General features: G+C 49.2%; 2 protein-coding genes across 3 annotated transcripts in view; one reads left to right on the forward strand and one right to left on the reverse strand.

Annotated features, from left to right (window-relative positions):
• Window positions 1-292, reverse strand: part of NBEAL2 (neurobeachin like 2) — a 30,460-nt gene extending 30,168 nt beyond the window's left edge. The window contains exon 1 of one of the 2 annotated variants that reach the window (XM_043886033.1): window positions 26-292. In XM_043886033.1, the coding sequence (XP_043741968.1) occupies window positions 26-76 (51 nt within the window). In that variant the 5' untranslated portion in view covers window positions 77-292. The remainder of the gene's footprint in view (window positions 1-25) is intronic. The other variant, XM_043886036.1, reaches the window with a different exon arrangement.
• A 2,286-nt stretch (window positions 293-2,578) lies between these two features.
• CCDC12 (coiled-coil domain containing 12) overlaps window positions 2,579-17,374 on the forward strand; it is a 38,403-nt gene continuing 23,607 nt past the window's right edge. The window contains exon 1 of the mRNA XM_043886064.1: window positions 2,579-2,796. Within this exon, the coding sequence (XP_043741999.1) occupies window positions 2,692-2,796 (105 nt within the window). The 5' untranslated portion in view covers window positions 2,579-2,691. The remainder of the gene's footprint in view (window positions 2,797-17,374) is intronic.

Here is a 17,374-nt window from a genome sequence, read left to right on the forward strand (position 1 = left end):
GCGGGGCGGGGCGGGGCGGGCTCACCTGCGCGTAGTAGAGCAGCCACAACTCGTAGAGCCGCTCCGAGGCGGCCATGGCCCGATCGGGCTCCGGCGCTACTGCACGCCACCTGCCGCCACCGCCTCCTCCTCCGCGCCGCCCGCCGGTTGCCCTCGGCCAGGCCCATGGGCGGAGGGCGTCACTCCAGGGCGGAGCGGCGCGGTACTACTGGGGGAAGTAGTACTGGCCCGCGCCGCGCTCCTCCTCCTCCCGGTCGGCCGCCGCCCGGCTTCCTGCACTTCGGCGGCTGCCACCGCCGCCCCGCCCCTCCCGGGACCGAGCAGAGGGCGGGGAGCCCGGCGGGAGGAGGAGCCTGAGGTCAGGGCGGCCCGGAGGGCGCCCAGCGGCCCCGCCCCCCTCCCCAAATCCGCGCCCTACCAGTGCCAAGGGTAGGGCCAATCTGAGCCTTCCGGACTCGGGTCGGGGTCTGGGATTCTAGCCTTGCCCCAGGTCTAGACCGGACCGAGACGCAGCCCAGCTGGCTGGAACGGCCACCATTCGTGCAAGGGACAGGCTCGCGGGCTTGGGGGAAGGGACTGCGGGCCGCGTGTAGATGGGCAGTGTCCTTCAACAAGTTGTGAGGACAATAACCGTGACAACCACTTGTAGAACTTACCACGGGCCAGGTGCTGGTCTAAGTGCTTTATGCAGAGATTGAAGTGCCACCTTTTTTTTTAACCTATTGTTAGTGGAGCAGGATAGTGTGACCGGAGTGTGGAGTGGGGCGAGGGGATAAGAAAACAGTAGGACAAGACTCAAACAGCTCTGGGCGAGCAGTTTCCTCCAGCTGTTTAGCAGTAGTCTTCACCTCGCCTGGATCCCCTCCTTCAGGAAGCCTTCCTAGATGCTCCAGGTGCAGGCAGCCTCCACTCCAGGGTTCAGCACTTGGTTCACATCTTTTGTTTTCTTTAACTTCAAGAGGATAAAGGCTAATGGGTGCCTCATGCCTCTGTTTTACAGGGAGAGAAACTGAAGCCCAGATGGGCCAAATGAGGACCATTTGGGCAGCATGAACAGGGACAGAATGCCAGACAGTTTTCAGAACCAGTGCCACCATCACCCCTGGGCCTCTTTCTTTCCCTACTTCCCCCACCCCCAGCCCCCTGAGAAGTGAGGAGGGCCCTTGTTGTTGGCCAAGGGTAAGGTCCTCTATTGGGGGTGGGGGTGGGGTTGCAGGACCCAGAGAGTTACCATCAATTGGAGGAATTGACTAGTCTGGAGCCCACTAGACCCTGGGTGGCCAAGAGGAGACAGACTCTGTCTCCATACCCATCTTATTCTGTCCTCATGGCTTCATGGGCATCTCCTCCACTCTGGTCTTTTTTCCTGCCCCATCCATCCTACTTCTGACATTTCCTGAACACTGACTACCTTCGTATTGTGTATCACCTGGATACCTGGAACGGCACCCCACACAATGCAAGGGAGAGGGCACGAAAAGGCCCAGGTTACAGAGGTCAAGAGGGTCATTTGTGGGGACAGGCTAAATAGGGGTGTGGCCCTGGAGATCTCTGTTGGGAACTGGGAAGGAAGGAGTGGGTGTCCACCTGTGTCAGACTGGGAAGGGAGGCCGCAAGCAGGGAACAGCCTTGTTGAGACAAGTCACCAGGGGGTGTGTGTTGGGGGCGGGGGGCGGGTAGGAGGGTACAGCCTTCTCTCCTCAGGAAGTGGGAGGAAGTGTGGCTCTGGGAACCTGGATAGGCTATCAGAAGATACTGACTTCAGCCAAAGAGGTCTGTCTGTCGTCCGTTGTCAGGCATGCTAATTAACTTGGGAAAGGATACCGTGGCAGCTCCAGCTGCAGAGCGTGCACCTATTGGCCAAGGCCACACCAACTGTCAGCTCAGTTCTCAGGAATTAAACTCAGGATGGTCTCTTGGGGGCCCCTGGGCCCAAGTTGGGGTTTGCTCTTCTTAAGGTTAGGTAGTCTGGCTCTGGGTACTCTGCCACCCCATGAGGGAGCTCGAGGTGGGAGGGGAGCGTCCTTGAACCCAGAAGAAAACGGTCATTCAGCCAAGCCCTGCTCTGCTCAGGCTCTGTCTGAGCTGAGAGCGGCCAGAGATGGGCCCACTGGCCCATGAACAAGTGCATCAAGGAAGCCACTGGTATCTTAAGAGGAAAGGAAAGGCAGATCACTTAATCTGGGGTCGGAATAGAGAGAGTCAGGGAAGGCTTCCTGAAGGCATTCGAGCCTTGAAGAATCAGAAGTGGACAAAGATGGGTCACTTCAGTTCAGTCGCTCAGTCGTGTCCGACTCTTTGCGACCCCATGGACTGCAGCACGCCAGGCCTCCCTGTCCATCACCAACTCCCGGAGTTTACTCAGAGAAGGATGGGTCAGCGAATTGCAAAGTGGCACCTAGGTAAAAACCAGAGAGATCGATGCGCTCTATCCTCCTTCACTCAGGTCTGGCTGCCCTTGCCGCTTTTTTCCTAGTTGGCATTGGACGAATCGAGCCTTGGAGCCTTCTTTGCCGACCCCGAAGAGTTCGGAAAGGCGCGAGGGAGGAAGAAGGCGGGCCCATTGGTTGGCTTTCAGGTCTTCCTGCTTTCCCATTCTCGTCCTTGGATTGGCCGTGAGAGGCTCATCTACACCTTGGGCCTGCGCGTTGAGGGGCGAGAGAAGGTTGGGGCGGGGGGGGGGGGTTGTCTATGGGCAAGATGGCGGCGACTGCGGCCGGTGTGGGCCGATTAGAGGAAGAGGCGTTGCGGCGAAAGGAACGGCTGAAGGCCCTACGGGAGAAAACGGGACGCAAGGTGAGGAATACCCTGTGAGGGCCGTGGCTGAGGTAGCCAACGTTTAGATCCGCCATAGCGACGAGAGGGCAGGGGCCTGCTGGGAAAAGGCAACACCGAGGTCACGCATGCGCGCTGTAGGAGCATGCGCACTGCGTCTGTGCCCGCCCAGTGAGTGTGGCTCTGTTGGAACTGTTGCAGTCCGGCGCTGGCGCTGTCGCGCATGCGTAGCGACGGGTAGGGCAGTGGTCGTCACTCCGCAGGCCCTTTGGCTCCTGGGTTTTTCGTTTGGACCTCCAGGGCCACTCTGAGTTTCGCATGGTCGTTGATTTAGGCGTGGTTTGTTCGCGTCTGAGCACGCTGAAACTTCCGTTTTCCCATGACCATCCGGCCTGTGTGCCAGAGCGCTCAGAGAACGGCAGTACGGACTGTACTCTGGGCGCCCAGCTGAAAGCCTTGAGTACAGAAACCCAACAAGAAAGATCCATTTCTAGATTGGATTGGGGAAAGAGGCGGTCGGTTAGTTGTTTACCAAGCTCTTCTTTGGGGCTGGACCTTCTAGTCCTACTGGTTACCAGACTTGGAAGCGTTTTTCCTTGGTCTTGTTTGACACCAAAATGGCCTGATACTGTTTCTATTCTGTTCATCTTTCGGAAGTAATCGAGGGGAAGGAGAGCTCTGAGACTCACTGCTTCTGTGCCAACCCTGGACCTGTCACTTGGGGTTGTGGGATGTAGGACAAATTGCTTCATCTCCGTGAGCCTGGGTTTCTTCATGCCTCCAGTGGAGGATGACAACCCCTAAACGTTCGTTTTCACTGGGTTATTTTGCGATCTAACAGGATACTCTGTTAGATTATCTATATGCAAGAGCCCTGGAGACTGGAGTACAGAGGATGAACGTTGTTCATTCTGCTGTGTTTGGATGGGCAAAAACTTTGTCCTCAAGTGTGCAAAATACAAAGGATGTTAAATATCTAGACCTGCAAAGGATTGGGGGAAAACAGGGAGGCCATTTTCCAACTGAAAAATAAAAGGCAGGCAGGTCTGTTTGGTTTGTTACTTTTCTGCATGGCTGTCTGATGTCCTGCTAGAAAAGAGGAAGGGGAAGTAATAGAGAGTGAAAGCCAGCAGAATTGCCTTCTGTTTTTATTGGCAGCTTTTCATCCCTGTCAAGACAGTCATCTCTGCAAACTGCATGGCCCAGGGATGCTCACGACCTCAACCTTACAAACAGTAGCTAGTTGACCGGAGCTGTTGGCTTGGATTTAGGGCCCAGATGATTGGAATTGGGTTTGAGGGCAGAATAAAAAGAATAAAACAGCATCCTCAGTGTCCCTTACAATGGGAAGGAGGCCCAGGCTATCAGAAAACTGGCCTTTTTAAAAAGTATATATTTATTTTTGGCTGTGCTGGGTCTTCGTTGCTGAGCAGGGTTATCTCTAGCTACAGCGAGCGGGAGCTACTCGTGGTGCACGGGGCTTCTCATGTTGTGGAGCTCTGGGATACAGGCGCAATGGTTGTACCCAGGCTTAAGTTGCTCCGCATGTGTGTGGGATCTTCCCGGATCAGAGCTCAAACCCATGTCTTTGGCACTGGCAGGCAGATTCTTTACCACTGAGCCACCAGGGAAGTCAGAAACTCGGCTTTTAAGAGGGATTCTCTCAATAGGCTGGAAATATGAACCTATTTTTTCGCCTTTACTTAAAAAAAATTGTGTATAATATCATAAACACCAAATTTACCATTTGAAGTGTACAAATCAGTGTCATTAAGGACAGTCACAATGTTATATAACTATACCACTAATTCCAGCACTTTTTCATCATCCCAAATGGAAATATGTGCCCATTAAACAATAAGTCTCTTTCTCCTGTTTCCCCAGCTCCTGACAACCACCATTCTTTCTGTTTCTTGACTATTCTAGGTATCATATAAGTAGAATCATGTGGTACTTGTCTCTATTGTCAGTGGCTTATTCATTCAGCATAATGTTGTCAGGGTTCATCCCTGTTGTAGCTTATGTCAGGCTCTATTAGCGGGCAGTTGGATTGCTTCTAGGTTTTAGCTGTTGTAAGTATGTAGTGGGTATACAAATATTTATTTGGGTCCCTGTTTTCAGTTCTTTTGCATTTATACCCAGTAGAATTTGGGGATCCTACGGTAATTCTGTGTTTAATTTTTTGAGGAACCGCTGTGTTTTCCATAGCAGCCACATCATATTACATTCCCAACGGCAGTGCTTAAGGATTCCAGTTTCCCCACGTCCTTGCCAACACCTGTTATTTTATGTTTTGTTGATTATATACATACTAATTGTGGTTGTAGTTTTGATTTGCATTTCTCTGATGATTAGTGATATTGAACATCTCATGTGCCTGTGGCCATTTGTGTGGCTTTTTTGAGAAGTGTTTATTCAATCCTTTCCCCATATTTTTTTTCTTTTTGCTATTGCTTTGTTCATTTTTTAATTTGGTTTTGACTGTAGTTGTTGAGTTGTAAGAGTTCTTCATGTGTTCTGGATATTAAGTCTGTATCAGAGAGGTGATATTTTCTCCCACTCCTAAGGTTGTATTTTTACTTTCTGATAATGTCTTTTGATGCACAAAGTTTTAAATTTTGATGGTCATTTTACCTTTTTCTTTTTCTATTGTTGAGGCTGCTTTTGGTATTGCACCTAATGAACCCTTGTCAAATAGAAGATCATGAAGCTTTTCCTTGTGTTTTTTTCTAAGAGTTTTATAGTTTTAGCTCTTTCAATTAGGTCTTTGATCCATTTCAAGTTAATATTTGTATATGGTATCATGTACATTCTTTTGCATGTGAAGGTCCTACTTTCCCAGTACCATTTGTTGAAAAGACTGTCCTTTCTCTACTGAATGTTCTTTGTACCCTTGTTGAAAATCATTTAACCACGTATGCAAGGGTTTATTTCTGGCCTCTCTCCCCTGTCACATTGGTCTGTTGTTTGTCTTTAGGCCTGTATCACATTGTTTTGATTACTGTAGCTTTGTAGTAAGTTTCGAAATCAAGAAGAATAAGTCCTCCAACTTTCTCTTTCAAGATTCTTTTGGCTATTTGGGATTCCTTGAGATTCCATATGATTTTACTTTTATTTTTTCTGCTTGTGCAAAAAGCACCATTGAGATTTTGATATGAAATGCCCTGAATCTGTAGATCATTTTGAGCTGTATTGCCATCCTAACATTGGAGAAGGAAACGGCAACCCACTCCAGTATTCTTGCCTGGAGAATCCCGGGGATGGGGGAGCCTGGTGGGCTGCCGTCTGTGGGGTCACACGACTCAAGCGACTTAGCAGCAGCAGCCATCCTAACAGTCTCGTCTCCCAGTTCATGAGCATGGGATGTCTTTATGTTTATTTAAGTCTTTAATTCCTCTCAGCAGTATTCTCTAGTTTATACTGTACAAGTCTTCAGCCTCGTTGGTAAATTGGTATTGGTGTTCCTCAGTATTTTATTCTTTCTCATGCTGTTGTAAATGGGATTGTTGTCTTAAATTCCTTTCAGATTGCTCATTGCCAGAAGTGCTGCTGATTTTCATCAGTTGATTTTGTATCCTGGAACTTTTCTGAATTTGTTATTTTCCCTGAGTTTTTTGTTTTTATTTTTATTCTTGTTTGTTTTTATCTGGGTGGGTTGTTGGTCTATTTTGGTGGGCTCTTTAGGATTTTCTGCATATAAGATCATGTCATCATTGAACGTCCTTTTTTGGCAGGCCTAGCTAGGAGCTCTTGATTATTCCGCTCATATAGGCCTTTTCCTGCTTACAAAGGGAAGTTAGAATTTTTAGTTGATTCTTTAGTTTCCACACAGTGGTGTCAATGGTGCAGCAGTGGTAGGCGATGAAATGTGGTTTGGTTTGTTTAAACATGGGTTATTAGAGCTAGGACTCTGTTCGTTCAGCACATGTCTACTGAGCACGCACTGTGCTCCAGTATTGCAGACGCTGGAGGTGCCACAGTGAACCGAACACGCAGAAGCCTGTGCCCCAGGCAGCTTCCATTTAGCTGGGAGAACACACGGTCAAGCAAAATATACCTTGTGATAGGTAGAGATGGTGTTATGAAGAAAAGGAAAGAAGGAAAGAGAGATGGGACGTAGGCGGTGCTCCTGTTTTACTCAGTAGCTCTGGCAGTTTAATTTCTTTATTAAAGGCAGCAGTGTTTTCAGATTTAACGTGGTTAATGATACCACCTGCCTGGCTTATCTTATCTGCTGTTGATGACAACCTTGAGAAGAAGGAAGAAGGAGGGCTAATTTGTAGGTAGAAGCACTGAGACCAATAAACGTGAGGCGGTTTTATTTGTCACATAACGAGGAGGTACCCTAGATGAGTGCTGGGGTTAGGAGGGACCATGAGAACGGGGTGGCTGTCTTTACTCACCAAATTGGACTCGTTTCTTTGAGGCAGGGTGGGGCAAGTTGAGAAACCTTCCTATGTATTTTGTGATTCCTTGAGGTTTTTTGAATTACATCCCCCCCAAAACAACAGTGGCAAAAGAGTATAGACCTCAATCCAAGCTGCCCACATACCTTAATCTTTTCTGATGAAGACCCTAACTAGTCCTGATTCTGGCCCTTCTTCACACCAACAAGGATGGGTGTGGCCTTACTTGCCACAGTTCCTTTTCTTTTTTTTGATATACTTTTTTATTTTGGTAAAATCTGTGTGACCTAAAATTTGCCATTTAACTGTTTTTCATAGGCACTAAATATATTCACAAATGTTATGCAACCATCACCACTATTTCTACAACGTTTTCATCACTCTAAACAGAAACTCGGCAGCCATTAAGCAATAACTCCCCATTCCTCTCTTACTCCGGCCCCTTGTAGGCAGGCGCTAACCTACTCTCTGTCTCTCTGAATTTGCCTAATGTAAATATCTCATATAGAAAGGAATCTTTCAGTATTTGTTCTTTTGTATTTGGCTTATTTCACTTAGTGAAATAATGCTTGTAATTCTGGGTCCATCCATTCTAGTATGTAACAGTTTCATTCCTTTTAAAAGCTGAATAATATTCCATTGTATATATATATATGTACACACACACACTCACCTTATATATATATATACACACACAACACATTTTGTTTAGTCATCTGTTCATGGACACCTTTTGACAGTTGTGATTAATACTGCCATTGGTATATTGGTGTACTTTTTGGTGTATAAATCTTTGAGTCCCTGTTTTTACTTCTTCTGAGTATATATCTAAGGAGTGGAATTACTTGTAATTCTGTGTTTAACTTTTTGAGAAACCGCCAAACTATTTCCCACAGCAGCTGTATCATTTTCCACTACCACCCGCATTGCATGAGGGTTCCAACCTCTCTACATACTTGCCAAGACTTGTGATGTTCCTTTAAAAAAAAAATTCTAGCTCTCCTGGTAGGTGTGAAGTGGTGTCTCATTGTGGTTTTGGTTTGCATTTCCCTGATGATTATTGCTGTTGAGCACCTTTTTATGATTTTCCATTTGTATGTGTTCTTTGGAGAAATATCTATTCATGTCCTTTGCCTGTTTTTAATTGGGTGGTTTGTCTTTCTGCTGTTGAGTTGTGGTTGATTTCTTTACATACTATGGATATTAAACTGTGGTCAGATATGGGATTTGCAAGTATTTTCTCCCATTCTGTGGGTTGTCTTTTCACTTTATTGGTAGTGTCCTTGGATGCACAACAGTTCTTAAAATTTTGATGAATGCCGATTTATCTTTTCTTACCTTTTGTTTACCTGTGGTTTTAGTGTCATATTTAATCTTCGCAGTTCTTGAGTGATGTTATTGTTGGGGTAGATGCCTGGGAAAAAGATAGTCAAGGGTCTACAGTCAGAGTTAATTTTCCAGCCCACAGTCATTTCCTGTGGGACCTGTGAGTGGGGAGGAAGAACGGCCTGCCTGCTGCTGGCAGATAGGAAGCGAGGGGTCTCCTCACCCAGGGAGGAAGTGGTGCCCCGCTTTTATAGTTCATTCCTCTGATGTGAGGACGAGGCCGCCACGGGGCAGACTTCAGGGTTGAGCACTGCCGCAGCCTGTTGATGGAGAGGGCCTGTCTGCCCATGGGGGTGGCTCCCTGCTGGCCCCCTAGACTCAGTGGCAGATCCTTCATTGATACCATCTGTGCGCATGGTTTTGCTGGAGGCATCATGGTTTCAGGCATGAGGCTGATTTTCCTCATGGTGTATCTTCTTCTCCTCCCTCATGAGACTGTAAACTCATAATGTAGTGTTGTCTGGAGGAATCCTTCCTGAGAGTGTGACAGACGGACTCAAGGTTCCAGTCACAGAGTTTCTGTGCGTTATTCAGTAGTAAATCTCCATCATGATTGTGCAGCTCGGCAGTTTTCCACAGTACTTCCTTGCTAGCCCACCTGATGCCACTGATTTGAGAGGGGGCAAGACAAGAAGGGGTTCAGAGGTGCTGGGATGCCCAAAGTCATGGAGCCTAAGTAACTCTGCTGGATTCTAGCCCAAGCAAGACCCTCTGCTAGAGGGGGCTTTTATTCAGGGGCAGCCTCACTTGTAGCAGCATCCTGCAAGTCTACCAGTCCAGGGTGACAGGTGGAAAGACCACATACAATATTCGACTATACTCCTGGGGTTCCTGGGAAAGCCAAGCTGGGTCCAGGGATGCTTCACGGAAAGGCAGAGTGGAACATGAGCTGAGTTGTGATGGACAGGACTGAGGATGGAGTATTAAAGTATCGGGAAAAGAATGTTCCAGGGGAGCAGTTCAGAGATGGGGACATTCAGGGGCACAGAGAGGCCAGCAGGGGATGCTCCAGAGGGTTTAACAGCACGTAGTTGGCAGGAACGAGGTCTAAAAGTGCCTCTGGGCAGTCTGGTGGCCAAGTTCTACAGGAGCCAGGGCTTCCACTTGGGAGGGTGGCCAGCCTTCCCTGGGCACATATTTCTGTGTTGTAGTATTGGAACCTCGTTTCTTGATGCTCATCCAGAAGTTCCAGGCCAGGTGAGTAGGTGAACAGTTCGAGGCTGTTGATGAAGCTCTGTGTCATTCTCTTCGGAGCTGGCCACCAGGCACCATGAGGCCACTTTCTTCTCTGATCTCTTCCTCATCAGCAGCCAGATGGAGGCTTCCAAAAGTGATTCAGTTGGCACAAACATTTGCCCCCTGGCTGTTGGCTCTTCTGACATTTGGCCTGGATTGGACTGTCTCTTTCTGCCCTGAGACTTGGAGACTGGTTGTCTGCTCAGCCAGCCCCTCAGGGATTGGGTGTGACCTCAGGGCCAAGGTCTGGCTGTCAGCTTTCAGGTTCAACAGCAGTTCCTGTTTTTTGCTCTAGAGACCAGAGCAGTGCTGTTCAGTGTTCAGTGTTCCCTGTAGAATCTGTGCTGTCTAGTGCTGCAGCCTCGAGCCGCATGTGGCTCTTGAACCCTTGCAATGTGGCTAACACGCATTAATTTTATTCCATGGGCTTCCCTGGTGGCTCAGCGGAAAAGAGTTCGCCTGCATGGCAGGAATCACAGGAAACCCAGGTTTGATCCTTGAGTTGGGAAGATCCCCTGGAGGAGGGCATGGCAGCCCCTCCTCCAGTATTCTTGTCTAGAGAATCCAATGGACAGAGGAGCCTAGTGGGCTACAGTCCATGGAGTCGCAGAGAGTCAGACACGACTGAAGCGACTTAGCACGCACGCAAATTAATTTATATTTGGACAGCCATCCTTAACATATGACTGCCTTATGGAACAGTGCATCTCTGGAGGGCTTGCTCCATCTCATCCAATTCAGACCGTGTCTCACCTGAACTCCCATTTGTTAAGAGCCAAGGGGGAGAGGGCAGGTGGCAACCCAGGTGACCGTCACGTCAGCCTCGGGGGCCTAGAGTTGGGGCAGAGGGCTTTGAAGTTGTCAGTCTTTGTGGCCGGTGTCTTCAGCTGATGTATATTCCTGACCTTTTGAGTGTGCACCCAGTGGAATTGAATGCTGACTCTTGGGTAGTACAGTTGTGATCTTCACAGTCAAGACACGTGCATGTGGAGAGTGGAAGCAGTGCCAAGGCAGAGGGGAGCAGGTTGAAACTCTCTGATTCGGATGCTGTGGGTACAGTCCTAGCCAGTGTGGGGTGAGGGCATAGAGGGAGCTGGAGGGAAGGGCTCGCATGGGTTGTGGGCGGCAGAGGGTGGCAGCAAGCGAGGGATGGTGGAGGAGAGTCCAGCGAGCTGGGGCGGCAGGGGGGGGAAGAGTCCGACTTGTCCGTGGCCTGCTCTTCTCTCCGGAAGCTGTCTCTGTCCCCACCCCATGTGGCCACATCCCCATGCCCAGCAGCCTGATGGCTAAGTCACTTGAGGCAGTCATGTCTCCTGGGTTGACAGCCTTTGGCAGGTTGGCAGACCTAACATTTACATGACCGCTTATAGGGTCTCATGACTTGTTCATTCCTGAAGAAGTCCTTTAAGATAGACGTTGATTACTCCCTATTTAATAGATCAGGATACCTGGGGCTGTAGGGACCTCTCATGTCTGTACTTTGTCATGGTGTCAGTCCTGGGTGGTCCCTTAAGCTCTGGCCCGGTGTCCCTCTCCACTCCTCGCCCCCAGGAGCTTGGGAACAAGCGGCCCTGAAGAAGAGGTCACCTTCCCATCACATACAGAAATTGCCACCAGGTTGCCTGGAGGGATCCGCAAGACATAGCAGAGAGCATGTGCTTTGTGTGTAGACTATCCGGTTCAAATCTCGGCTCCACTCATCACCTCTTTGGGATGAGAGCAAATCTTTAAAGCTCTGGGCCTCCCTATCTCTGTCTGTAAATCCAGACCTCGTCAGTAGCCAGGAGCACAGAGAAGCGGTCCGAGAAGGGTCCAGGTCAAGGTCTTGCACATGGGCCTTTTATCAACGTGGGTGTCTGTCATGTCTCCACTGCCCTGCTGGAAGCGGGAGGGCAGGTAGTCCTCCAGCCCTCTCTGCTGGGTGACAGTGGGTGGAGTGCAGCCTGTTTCCAGCAGAAGCAAAGAGGACATCCTCCTGGCCCCCTGACTTTACTCAGCCCAGCCCTGATTCCTTGAAGGTATCAATAGAATTCACTTTTAGTGCAGGAGGTTTAAATTAACCAAAACAAGAAAAAGTAAATTTGCAGAGCTGCAACCTAGATGAGCTGTGCAGTACCCATTCATCCTAAGGACCAATCTTCACTTCCCCCTCTGCTCGGACCCCGAGGTCTTAGGGGCCAGTGAAAGGGAGAACCTCGTGGGTGGCAGGTTTGGGCTCCCTACACAGGCACCTGTTGATGAACCAGTATTGAAACCTTGGATTGAGTCATCCCCTCAGAGGGCCCTGACTTGTTCATTTGTCAAATAAAGGTGTTGAATCAGTCAGAGGTCCTCATACCTACTGGTGCCCAAGGATCACCTGGAGAGACAACTTGCAGTCTCTCCCTGGCTCCATCTGAAACCTCCTGTCAGGATCTTAAGATGAATTCAGTTTAGTTCAGTTGCTCAGTCGTGTCCGACTCTTTGCAACCCCATGAATCGCAGCATGCCAGGCCTCCCTGTCCATCACCAACTCCCAGAGTCTACCCAAACCCATGTCCATCGAGTCGGTGATGCCATCCAGCCATCTCATCCTCTGTCGTCACCTTCTCCTCCTGCCCCCAATCCCTCCCAGCATCAGGGACTTTTCCAATGAGTCAGCTCTTCGCGTGAGGTGGCCAAAGTATTGGGGTTTCAGCTTCAGCATCAGTCCTTCACTGATCTCCTTTAGAATGGACTGGTTGGATCTCCTTGCAGTCCAAGGGACTCTCAAGAGTCTTCTCCAACACCACAGTTCAAATGCATCAATTCTTTGGCGCTCAGCTTTCTTTACAGTCCAACTCTCACATCCATACATGACCACTGGAAAAACCATAGCCTTGACTAGATGGACCTTTGTTGGCAAAGTAATGTCTCTGCTTTGTAATATGCTATCTAGGTTGGTCGTAACTTTCCTGAGCATTTTTGAAGTTCCCCAGATGATTCTGATACGGTATTTATCTGGAAATCCCCAATCACTTGCTGGACATTCCCCCTTGACAAAAGAAAGTGGAACACTCCTTTTCCTGGAGCCCTTCCTAACTGCAGAAACTCTGCAGCCAGCCACCCAACAAGTATTTATTGAGCACCAGCTGTTTGTCAGGCCCTGGGGATCTAACCTGTGAACAAGACTGCCTCCCTGCCTCCAGGGGCTTCCATGGGAGGGTCGGGTAAGGGGTGGGTTGGGGCCCCTGTTCCTGAGATAAGTCCATGGGAGAGCGGTCTTGCAGGGGAAATCAGGAGTCCGGTTTAGGCCACTTTAGGTCTGAGATGACTATTAGACCCCCAAGTGGAGAGAGACTGTCAGGCAGGCATCTGCTCTGCTGAGAGATGCTTGTGTAGGAGGATTCGAAGACCTGGGGCTAGACAAGATCCCCTGGGTACTGAGCTTACACAGCAAAGGGGGTTAGATACTGCCTAACAGTGTATAACTTTATTGCTACTTCTGTCTCAGGTATTCCTTTGGAAAAGGTGTATGGATTCATTACATATTCTAATGAATTATCTATAGATTATAAGATAAAGTCAAGCATGTATCTGCTGATACTTTTTAAGTTGACCTGTCTTTATACTTAGAAGTGTCTCTTAATAGTAGACTTCCCTGATGGCTCAGATGGTAAGGAATCTGTCTGCATTGCAGGAGACCCCTGTGCAATCCCTGGGTCAGGAGGATCCCTTGGAGAAGGAAATGGCAACCCACTCCAGTATTCTTGCCTGGAGAATTCCATGGACAAAGGAGCCTGGCAGGCTACAGCCCATGGGGTCGCAAAGAGTCGGACACAGCTGAGCGACTCTCACTTACTCAACAATTTTCCAAAATGCCTACACCGTTTTACACTCCCACCAGCAGTGTATGAGAGTTCTTTCCAGCACTTGGTATGGTTAGTCTTTTTCATGTTAGCCTGTGGATGGAAGTGTAGGGGTATCCCTTTGTGGTTTAAATTTGCGTTTTCTTCCTAACTAATGAAATTCTGTATCTTTTAGTATGTTTATATGAAGTGCCTGTTTATGCCTTTTATTGGGTTGTTGTTCAGTTGCTCAGTTGTATCCAATTCCTTATGACCCTATGGACTGCAGCATACCAAGCTTCCCTGTTCTTCACTGTCTCCGAGAGTTTGCCATTGAATCAATGATGCCATCCATTGGGTTGCCTGGCACTTTTTCCTATTGATTTTGGCGAGTTCTTTATTCCAGTCCTGAGCGGGTCCTTTGTTCTGTATATGTACTATAGGTGTCTCTCTGGATCTTGACTTTTCTTGCTTTTAATCACATTTTTTGATGAAGAGAAATTATTTATTTAACGTAGGCCAATTTATCCATTTTTTCTGCTAATGCTTCGTGGCCCATTTAAGGAAATGGCTGCATACTCTGGGTCATGTTGATATTCCCTTGTTTTGTATTCTAGAAGCTTTATTGTTTTGCCTTTCACATTTAGATTGCCTATCCATCTGAAACTTATTTATTTTTGCATGGTTTAAAGTAGATGTCAAGATTTTCTCCCCATATGGATATCAGTGACTCAGCACTATTTATTATATGGCATTTATTTTTTTAGAAAGAAGACTATTTCCCCTTGAATGGTTGGCATGCAGTGTCCTTGATAAGACATACTGCTAATCTCCGACAACTTCTTTTTTTTAAAAAATATTTATTTATGTGGCTGTGCCAGGTCTTAGATGCTGTACGTGGGATCTTTAGTTGTGACATGTGGGATCTGGTTTCCTGACCAGGGATGGAACCCAGGCCTCCTGCATTGGGAATACAGAGTCTTATCTACTGGACCGCTAGGGAGTTCCCCCGCAGCATCTTGATAGTAGTTGTAGTTTCTATAATAGTAGTAGTAGTGACTTTTTTTTTTTTTTTTTTGCTTTGAATGTTACTGAGTCCCAGTTCATGCCAGTCCCCCAAGAGATAGGCAGCTCCTTGGGGCAGGGGCAGCTCAAATTTATTTTGACAAGGATTTAGACATTCATGGCGTGGGCAGTTGTCCTGCGTGTTCTGTGTCCCATAACTCTGAGCCTGTTGGCTTTATGTATCAGAAGGGACTTATTTCTGACTCACAAGGAGGGCGGGGGCCTGTCACCCTGGCTCCCCAAAGCCGCTTAGACTTCCATCCACTCTGTCCATACTCTGGAGCAACTGAGGCGGGTGTTCTGACTAGAAATATGAGTTGCCTCGAACAGTTGCTTCTAGGTCAGTTGTCTAAACCTGGGCCGTGTGTTTTACATTCACGCCTGCTGACCCTTGGAGCAGGATGTGGTTGCTCTGTAGTACTAAGTATTATAATCCAGGGTTGAAATGCAAGCTGTGCTATTCTTATTATTTTAAAAAATTTGTTTGTTGGAGTATAGTTAATTTATAGTGTTGTGTTAGTTTCAGGTATATAGCAAAGAAAATCAGTATAACTGATAGACATATAGACATATGTCCACTCTTTTTTAGATTCTTCTCCCATATAGCCCATTACAGAGTATTGAGTGGAGTTCCCTGTGCTATAGAGTAGGTCCTTATTAGTTACCTATTTTATATATAGTAGTAATGTGTATGGGCTTCTCCGGTAGCTCAGCTGGTAAAGAACCCCACTTGCAATACAGGAGACCCCCGTTCAATTCCTGGATTGGAAAGATCTCCTGGAAAAGGGATAGGCTACCCACTCCAGTATTCTTGGGCTTGGCTCAGATGGTAAGAATCCACCTGCAATGCGGGAGACCTGGGTTCAATCCCTGGGTTTGGGAGAGCCCCTGGAGGAGAGCATGGCAACCCACTGCAGTATTCTTGCCTGGAGAGTCTCATGGACAGAGGAGCCTGGCGGCTACAGTCCACGGGGTCGCAGAGTCGGACACGACTGAGCGACTAGGCACAGCCCAGCAGGTATGTCAGTCCCATTTTCCCGATGTATCGCTTTCCCCCTTTTCCCTCTGTGTTCTTGTTTCAGGAGACAATATGCCCCATGTTTCATCTTGGGATACTGAAGAATACCTCCCCCCAACACACACCCTCATATTGCACCCCCCCAGGTACCCCCAACTCACCTCCACATACAACAGTATACCCCCAAACCTCCCTCCCCCTTTCACTCCCTTGCATCATTGCACCCCACACCTCCTCACACCCCCCCCTGCCCCCTACCCACACACCTCCCCACACACCCCAAACAGCAACCGGCCAGACTACACCCATGCCTCCTGTATTCCCAGCCCTCAGTCCCCTCATCCCACCCCTGTACACACCCCACAACTCCCCAAAGCACACACGCCCCACACCCCATGCCCTCAGCACTGCCCTCTCCGCCAACACACACCACCCTGAACAGCTGGGAGGACTCGTGTCTAGTTTCTAAGCCCCGCAGAGATCTGGGAGACCCCGTGGCGGAGCTCGCTGTGGCTGGGGGGCACGGCTGGCCCTCCTTCCTCCAGGGCCCTTCCCTCACCCCCGGGGTGTCCTGGCTTCTCCCTGGTTTTGTTTTGGAAGGAAGCAATAGCTTGTACTCTTGAAAGAATTCCAAGAGGAGAAGCAGTTGCTGTGGTAACGACGCCCAGTGGGGAGTAAAATCTACACTCCAGGGCTGTTTTGACTCTGGGCTCTCAAGAGCTGCTCTGTCTAGAGAAAAGGCGAGTGGCTGGAGCAGAAAACGTTTGTCCTTTCAAGGACGGCGCTCCGTCTCCCCGTCACCCAGCCACCTCTGAGTGCAGGGCAGGGCCGCACTCAGGGTCTGGCAGGGCGATCTGAGTGCTAAGTAAGAAGCGTGTTCTGTGTGTGTGTGTGTGTGTGTGTGTGTGTGTGTGTGTGTGTGTGTGTGTGTGTGTGTGTGTGTGTGTGTGTGTGTGTGTGTGTGTGTGTGTGTCTGTGTGTGTGTGTGTGTGTGTGTGTCTGTGTCTGTGTCTGTGTCTGTGTCTGTGTCTGTGTGTCTGTGCGCGCGCCTCTGCTGACTGCAGAGCCTTCCTGCCCTGGGTCCAGGAGTCCTTGCGAGCCGGGCTCTCTCCTCATTCCTGCTGAGGAACGCCGGCTGTGTGCTGGGCCTGTGAAGGGCTTGGGGGCCAATGTCAGTGGGTCTGGGCCCAGTCGGGTGATGGACCTGTGCACCCCGGTTGCAATACAGCTGACTGGCGTGCACTGTCCCGGGGCTGGAGTGTGTGTTGGGGGGTGCCCCAAGAGAGCTGTGCAGCTCGCAGGGGGGATGAGCTGTGTGGAGGAGGGAGTCAGGACCCAGTGTGAATCTCCTGTATCTTATTGGCTGGCTGTGGGTCACCTCTTCGTTTGGGCTTTGTGCTCCAGGTGGCCTAACTCCGACCTGGTGGAGGTGCTGCAAAAACCCTTGAGGAGGGGTGTGAGGGGCTGGCTCTCTGGAACCCTGGGAGACGGAGGGTGGGGTGGGAGCAGAATAGGCGGGTGGGAAGGTGTCTGACTTCCGGGAGACGGCCTGTGGAAGCCCCCGCCCCAGCAACCCCACACTCTGCAGCTGGCTTTTCTGACTCGGACTCACGTCCCCTGCACGCATGATGGAGCTGCCCTTCTAAACCATGGTCAGCTCAAGGGCAAGGCATAGGTCCTCC

Source organism: Cervus elaphus, chromosome 24 (assembly GCF_910594005.1).
Source record: "Cervus elaphus chromosome 24, mCerEla1.1, whole genome shotgun sequence".
Taxonomy (NCBI): Eukaryota; Metazoa; Chordata; class Mammalia; order Artiodactyla; family Cervidae; genus Cervus; species Cervus elaphus.